At 60.3% G+C, this 7,469-nt stretch overlaps 1 protein-coding gene across 3 annotated transcripts; it reads right to left on the bottom strand.

Annotated features, from left to right (window-relative positions):
- Positions 1-1,500: 1,500 nt before the first annotated feature.
- On the bottom strand, positions 1,501-6,403 carry MIEF2 (mitochondrial elongation factor 2). 3 transcript variants are annotated; one of them, XM_012726678.1, is made up of 4 exons: positions 6,311-6,403; positions 4,329-4,482; positions 3,967-4,147; positions 1,501-3,469 (listed from the first exon to the last, which is right to left on the bottom strand). In XM_012726678.1, the coding sequence occupies exons 2-4, from the start codon at positions 4,473-4,475 to the stop codon at positions 2,415-2,417; spliced, it is 1,383 nt and encodes a 460-aa protein (XP_012582132.1). In that variant the 5' UTR covers positions 4,476-4,482; positions 6,311-6,403; the 3' UTR covers positions 1,501-2,414. The 3 variants fall into 3 exon arrangements, with proteins under 3 accessions (XP_012582132.1, XP_004684595.1, XP_012582133.1); XM_004684538.2 differs by having other exon boundaries at positions 4,329-4,478; XM_012726679.1 differs by lacking the exon at positions 6,311-6,403 and adding an exon at positions 5,449-5,968.
- Positions 6,404-7,469: the final 1,066 nt, after the last annotated feature.

Below are 7,469 nucleotides of genomic sequence, written 5' to 3'. Positions count from 1 at the left end.
TTTTACCGAGGAAGCTTGTTTGCCACTCTTGCATTACTTTTGTTCACCTGCAGTGGTAGTAAATAGTCCTTTGTTCTGAGCAGGTGGAGTCAGCTGTACCACAGTCACCAGAACTGCTTCTGGTCACTTTGTTAAGGTAAACCAAGGATGTGTGGGTCGCTGTTTGCCACCATAATCCAGGGGTCTAAGTACTAAAATGTTTAGGTCCTGGGCTGCGGCTGCATCTGGTGCATCCCAGGCAGACAGAGCTGGAACTGTTCTTGGGTTAAAAAGGAGTGGAACCAGCAGGGCCGTGCGCTGGCACAGCCCTGCACACAGGAGTCTGCAGAGGCTCCGGAAAATGATTAGTTTCCAGTTTTCTTGACTAGAAATGGAAGCCTCAGACGTTTAGCTTTCTCTCCCTCTTAACTCATCCTGGTCTTTAAAATCAAGGTGTGAGGGGAACATCAGAGCCCCCTAAAGCAAGAGGCTCACGGAGGAGCTGCATCAGGCCCTTGTTGGGGTTGGCTGTCAGGCTCTGAGCGGACCTCACTTCCCTGAGGCCAGGCCTTGCTAGGAGGTGACCAAGGAGCAGACGTGGTCACAGGCAGGCCTGGCAGCCCAGCCCTTGCTGTGTTCAGGCTTTGTGGCGTCGGTCAACAAGGCACAGCGATCTCATTCTGAGGGCAGTTAACACTGTTCAGTAGTCGTACGAGTGGCTGCTACACCTGCCCCGTGGAATACATAGGATACAACCCCCGTTTCACTCATGAGAACACTAAGGCTCAGCCACTGTTCCCCTGCAAACCCTAAGCTGCCATGACAGCTGCTCTGTGACGCCACGTGTGTGGCCCTTGCTAGCCACTGTTTCCCTTTGACCATCTATAGCCTCTGTGAAGCACCAAGGTGTCAACACCCTTCTGCCTCCCCCGGTTTTGCAGCCATGGTGCACACAAGCCCCTCATCTGTTCTGTGACACTGCCCTGAGGACACAGACATCCATCCTGTCCCTTGTCACAGCTGGAAGCAGTGTGGGGTCACTGCAGGAAATAGAACAGGATGGGAAAGAGGCACAGTGGGAACGGCACAAATGTGGCCTCATCCCAAGTGCACGGCCTGGAGGCGGGTCATAGGGGAAGTGAGTCCCACCTGTGGCTCCTCCAGCCATACCTGCTGCCCTGTCTGTGCAAGGTGGGGAACTTGCCCCCAACACACAGGGCTGTAAGGGAAGTAGAAACATCCCACTGCTGAGAGCTGGTGATGCTGGCTGGAGGGCTTTGAGGCCACCCCAGAAAGTAGAGGGGGCACGAGAATTTAGACTTTGGAAAAGGGAAAAGCCTTAGCCGTTGGTTCCCATTATTAAAGCAAGACATCCTATTGGGAACTCTACCTCCATGAAACCTGCTTTTCCAGTTAAATCCTACCACCTCCAGGTAGAGCCCAGGCCCTCCAGCCAAGCCACAGGCCTTGCAGACTCCAAACAACTGCCCTTGAGAGCTCAGCACTCGTCACATGTTTGATTTTTTTCCCTTTTATTCGCATTCACATTCTCTGAGGCATAGCTTTGCTTCGGCAGGAAGGCTACCAAAGATAGGGACACCTGGAAGGGCAGGTGCAGCCTCCTCCCTTCCCCCACCTCTGCCAGGTGTGAGCACACAGCGCAGTTCTGTTGGCACCATGGAGGCTGCCCTTGCCCACCAGGCCTTCCCCGGAGGGTGCAGCCTCTTCTCCAGCCCACTAGCAGCCGGTGGGACTCTAGGCTCAGGGCAAGGGGGCCCTTCCAGGAAACTGCTGCCCAAAAGAAACGCCCTACTGGAGGGAGAGGGGCCTTCCCCCGAGGTAGGAGGTAGGCAGCATGTCAGGCTGAGTGCCAGCTCTAGCCTAAAGAGCTTGACAAGCAAACCAGACAGATGCCCTTGGAAAATGCCAGTCTTCAGCTGAATCAGCCAAAACGCTGCATCCTAGGGGTACTAGGTGACTCTGGCCCTCGGGGGTGAATCAAACGTGGTATTTACCATTCAGCACCAGGGCCATGAGTGACCAGGAGCTGGCACCTGAGGAAGCATTAACCCACCTTCTCAAATGAAAACTGAAGGCAGCAGAAGTCATGTTCTGTCAGTGGTTCTCTGCTGGTGGCAACTGACAGAGCCCAGGGTCCTGAGGCCACAGGGCTGGGAGGCAAGTGTGGGCGGCCAGACTTCCAGGTTGCCTAGGTGGCAGCCCAGGTGCACTTAGGTGACAGCAACCCAAGCTCTCCAGGCCCAGGGCTCCACTGACTCACCCTCAGCTCATGCTAATCCTGTGGGCTTACGTAGCACACCCTCATTTATTCTGGCTAAAAGCAAGAAGGAAAAAAAATGTGCTCTCCAAACCCCTGGAAGGAGTGTGCACAGCTCGCCAGCATCAGAACACAGGCTGGCCTCCCTGTCCCCACCTTAGAGCAGCCCCTCCGGGGCTTGCAGGCCGCTGTACAGCGCGTAGCCGATGTCATCGATCTCTACCTCCCGCAGGCTGCCGAAGAGGTTCACACCCGGGTTGAAGTGACAGGGCAGGTTGGCATGCTCCAGGCTTCCAATGAGCAGCTCCAGGGCCTGCATGAAACGCTCCCTCAAGGCCCCCTCGGCCCAGTCCATCTCCTCTTCCCCCAAACGCAGAACCACTTGGGTCAGGTGGCCCCGACCCAGCCGGCCCAGAGCTGGGTGGCCACGACAGATACTACACAGCAGCAGCAGCAGCCGCCGCCGGGCCCCAGCATCGCGCTCATCCAAAGCCCGAAGCCTGGCAGCCTCTGCCGGGTACAGGTCCTGCAGCCAGAGGTTCCCTGCCATCCCCTCCAGGGGCCAGGCCAGAAGGAGGCCGTCTTCGACGCTGGTGCTAGTGACGGCCAAGAGCACAGCGATAGTGAGTTCCAGGTGCTCATGCTGCACCTCGAGCAACAGCTCCTCTGAGGCCACACTGGGCCGGATCAGGCACCCGAGGAGGCCGCCAATGGCCGGCCAGTTGACGGAGGCAGCCAGCACCTTGCGGAGCAGCTCCAGCAGGACGCGGGAGGAGAGATAGCCACCGATCAGGAAGCGGTCCCAGGGGCTGCTCCCCCGGGGGCGGAACTCGAGCTGAGTCCTGCGCACAGCCCAGCAGCGAGGGTCCCTGGCCACAGTGTCCAGGCCAGGCAACAGGCTCCACAGACCTGGCTCCAGCATCAGGGGCACCAGGATACGCACATCGTCAGCGGCTCCTGCCTGCAGCCCATCGTAGAGTGGACCACTGGGCACCAGTGCCCCAAAGGGCAATTCTGGGAACTTGCTCCGAAAGTAGGCCTGCAATTCAAGGGCAATGTCACCAGCAAGCTGCTTGGCCAGAGCAACATGGGAAGCTGGGGTGGCCACATGGTCCCGCTCAAATGCCAGCAGCTTCTCCTGGAACGTCAGGCACGGTGGTGCTGGGAAGCGAAGATGAGGTGACGTCTGCGGAACGGCATTTCTGGGCCTCCCTGCAGAGTGAAGGGTCAGGGGCCAGTGAGGAGGTCCCTAATGAGTCCCAAGAACTCTACCCAATTGCTAGCTATGTGATGATATCTCTGGGCTTCATTATCTTGAGAAATGACCCGCTAAGACAACACTTAGTTCTTCAGCTCCCCAAAAAGTATGCATATGATGACAAATTCTTACCCAATTTGCTGGGAATAAAACCACTTCATGCAACGCGAGGAGCTGGCTCCTGGCCCTCCATTTCCCCACCTGGAGTCCCTAACACCCTAAAATGCTCTGGCACCACCCCCCACAGTCCACGTGTCCAGGTGGCTGGAGCCTCAGCACCAACCGGGGAAAGGAGGGCAGGCACACGCCGCCCCTGAACAGGGGCAGAGCTCGGGGCTTTGGAGAAGCAGGGGCCCCCAGCATCATCAATGGCAGAGCCCAGGCTGCATCTCCTGAATGTGACCACTCAAGGGGGACCCACCCAGGTAAAAGGGGGAAGGGTGCTGGTCACCTGGGGCAGAGGATGCGGGGCTTGGGAGTGACACGGGCTGGCTGAGGGCAGCAGGGGGAGGCCGGGGCTGTAGGCGTGGCGTGGGCTTGAGCAGGCTCAGTTCCTTCCAGCTGTCCTCCAGGCGCGTGGTGTCCCCCTTGGCGTCGTCCTCATCCCTCGGGCTGGTGGCCCTGTCGATGAGCTGCAGGCAGAGTGACACAGATCAGAGCTTCAGAAAGGTGCAGCCCAGGCAAAGGCGGGGTGAAACAAACCAGAACCCTGGGGCACAGAGTAGAGAAGTAGGTACCAGCCTTGGGTAGTCCCCACCATCTTCCTCCCAGCCCTCCGGTGCCTGAAAACCCCAGGGCAGGGTCAGACCTTACCCGCTTCACAGCCAGGGTGGCAATGCCCAGCACGGCAGCCCCACCCACACCCAGCACTAGGCGGGCATTGGCCAGGAGGAAGTCCACAGCGTTGCCCAGCACCTCATCATCATGCCACTTCCCCCGCTTCTGGGTGAACTCTGCCATGGTCTGCCTGTGAGAGAGTCAAGGTGAAGGGATAGCTCAAGGTGGGGGTGCCCAGAATGGCAGCAGGGTAGGAGCAGGGAGACATGCTGGCTGCCATCTTGGGATCTCTGAGAGGTGAGCCCCACAGGGAGGGTTCCTGAGGGTTTCTCAGTGGAAAGGGACCACACACATGCTTTCTTAGGAGAAGAGGAGGAACTGCCCATGCCCCCTCCCCCAAAGCTACAAACAACCCACCCCTTGGATAGGGGAGCTCACACAGAAAAGTCCCAAACCGCATGGCAGGTCAGAGAAGAAGCCCATCTCCCCTAATCTCACCCTCCAGGGCTCCTGACATCACATCAACAAAAGACCCAAGAAGTAGATCCCCCACATTATAGAGAAAAGCTGCAGAAAGAACCAAACAGTGAGTTGCAGACCGTGAAGCCTCTAGAATTTTGCCTACTCCCAGGGTCTGACCAGTCCCCCTGGCTAGGTCCTTGGGGCTGCCTTATTTTTGTTCCTAGCCAGGGCTGGGCCCAGAAAGAAAATCAAGGCCCAGAGAAAACCACAACTTGGGGGCTCCAGAAGCCTGTCTCCAGAAGGCCTGTCAGATCTTTGGAAGATATTGCTGAAGATCAAAGGCCCCAAATCCTAACAAAGCAGAGTTCTAAGTCAATAGGGCAAGTGAGATGACCCAAGGACTGCCAGCTGCCTGTGGACAGGTGCGCGCCAGTACAAGCAGAAGCCCTGCTATGGGGGCCGGCGTCAATGCAACTCTAAGATGAGGACCCCAACCAGTGGTTGACCCACAGGACGAGCCACAGTTCTCAGGGTCTCCAACTTGGGACTGTGGGGGCCAGGGGGAGTTACCAGGAGTCTAAACGACAGAGAAGGTAAGCTGAGAAAAACACTCACGCCCTCTGCTCAACTACAACTGCACAGTCTACTGGTGGTGACGAAGGGTTGGAACTGAGGGGCCAGAAGTGTGACACACCTCTCCCTGGGCCAGTCCTCGGGCCCAGCTTCAGGTGCTGGGGCATGGGTGCAGTCCTTGAGCGAGGAGGTGTGCGACCAAGGGGCAAGCTTGAGCCAGTCCTATACCTGGGAGACGCTTGAGCAGATGACCAAGCTCGAGCCAAAGTGGGCACCAAGGACGTCTGCCCGGGGCTCTGCTCCGGGTGCCTGGGCTCAGATGCCAAGTGACAGGATGCCTGGAACAGCTGAAACCCGAGGCACTGGAACTCGGGCTCAGCACTCCGCCCCCAGCCCCCACTCTTCCGGACTAAAAATAAGACAAGAGGGCTCTCAGCTCAGTGACCCGCCGTCGCCCTTCGGCTTCGTGTCCTCATCGCGAATCGATACCGCCGCCACCTCCAGCAGGACCAGAAACCCTCTGCACACTACAGAGTTAAATACCCCCCCACCCGGGTCTACACGGGGACTCAGCTCCTTGGCGGGGTCGCACAAGTGTCAACCTACAGCCTTCCAAGTCGGGGAAGGGGGACAGGGTGGGGTGGTTAAAAATAGCCCGACTGGGCGGCCTGGGCCCCGCCGGCCCGGGATGCCGCCCGTCCTCCCCCTCTGCCCAACGGCTGACAAGGGCGAGCGAGGACTGGGCGGGTGGCCCGGGCGGGCCGTCAGGGCCGGTTCACAGCGCAGAGCACGGACGTCCTGGGAACCGGGGTGCTGCCGTGCAGACGGGAGGGGCGGCGTCGGGGACTCGAACTCCGGCCTGGCCACCCCTTTCCAGTCGTGACCGCGGCCCCCCGCGGAGGCCACGCCCCCGATCTGCGCCCGCAGCACGCTCGAGCCGCGGGCTAGGGGGCCGGGGTCGCCCCGCCACGCCCCAGCCATACCTGCGTCGCGCCTTCAGCGCACCGACAGGTCCACTCGGGCCCCAGAGTCCGCACCCGCCGGGGAGGACCCGAGAACCGAACGCCGAAGCCCGGGCGCGGCCGGCGACCCGCAGGCACGCTGACGCGTGCGCGACTCAGCCAATGGCGGGCTGGCCCCGCCCCCTCGTGGGCCCGTGCGCGTCCTCGGGGGCGGGGTCCGCCGCCAACTCCGCATTTAAAGGCGCAGGGCTGCGTTCCGCGCCGAGCCCCGCTGGCTGCCCTCTGTACCCCGCGACGTGGAATGACCCGAACTCCAGCCCGTGCGCTTCCGCCGTGTAGAATGCCGCCTGGGCCCAGGTTCCTTCCAGGCGTCAGGCTGGCGGCCTATTGCCTGAAGGTCCAAGTCTGACCCTTCAGGTGACCCTTCTGTGCGAGTGACTTGGTGGCCTCGCCGGGGTGTGGACACAGGCAGAATCAGGACCCTGTCCCTGTCACCTGCTCCGTGTGACCTTGTGCGGGTCACTTCACAGCCGCCTCAGTTTTCTCGCCTGTGAAAAGGGACACCATCGGCCGTCTGCCTGCAGAAGATGGCCGTGCTTATCACCGTGGCTCCCTCGGCATTTATTTACCAGGGGCACCTGTGTGGCTGGGACGTGCTTGTGGAGGTTCGAACAAGCAAATTAGTGGACAGAGGCTTTGGCTGTAAGCACGAAAAACGAGGCGCCGCTTATAGCGCGCCTGCTGTAAGCCCCGCGTTACACATGTTCATTTGCTCCTGGAGACAACCTTAGACATTCAGAGAGAGGACACCGAGGCCTGCAGCGGGTCTGGGGCTTGCGAGAAGTCTGGGGTCCAGGGACCCTGCTGTTGCTACTCCTGCAGCGGCCAAAGCGCGGGCAAAAATCGCCTGGACCCCTGCGCCCGAGCTTAAGTGCAGGTGCAGGTGCAGGTGCAGCAGCAGCGGCAGCGCAGGGCCCGTGCCCCAACCTGCAGTGCCTGGCACACCCCGACTCCGGGGCGCTGGGGCTTAGCCTGGAGCCTTCAGCGCGAGCACGGGGCCCGCCGGACTCCTCGCGGCTTCGCGGTCACCCAAAGACGTGGAAACGGAAGCCCAGAGAAGCCTGCGCCCCCGCCGAGGCCCCGCAGCGCCGGGGTGCGCCGGCTCTCGGGGCGCGGCCGG

This window comes from Condylura cristata, unplaced genomic scaffold, assembly GCF_000260355.1.
Source record: "Condylura cristata isolate star-nosed mole 26May11 unplaced genomic scaffold, ConCri1.0 scaffold00017, whole genome shotgun sequence".
In the NCBI taxonomy this organism is placed as follows: Eukaryota; Metazoa; Chordata; class Mammalia; order Eulipotyphla; family Talpidae; genus Condylura; species Condylura cristata.
Note: the sequence above shows the minus strand (reverse complement) of the source record. Positions and strands in the feature narration are given on the sequence as shown.

Coding starts and splice junctions, on each gene's coding strand:
- MIEF2 (XM_012726678.1), bottom strand. CDS start 4,475: ATGGCAGAGTTCACCCAGAAGCGGGGGAAGTGGCATGATGATGAGGTG. Junction 4,148..4,328: donor CCACCCTGGCTGTGAAGCGG/GTAAGGTCTGAC, acceptor CTCTGCCTGCAG/CTCATCGACAGGGCCACCAG. Junction 3,470..3,966: donor CCCCGCATCCTCTGCCCCAG/GTGACCAGCACC, acceptor TTCACTCTGCAG/GGAGGCCCAGAAATGCCGTT.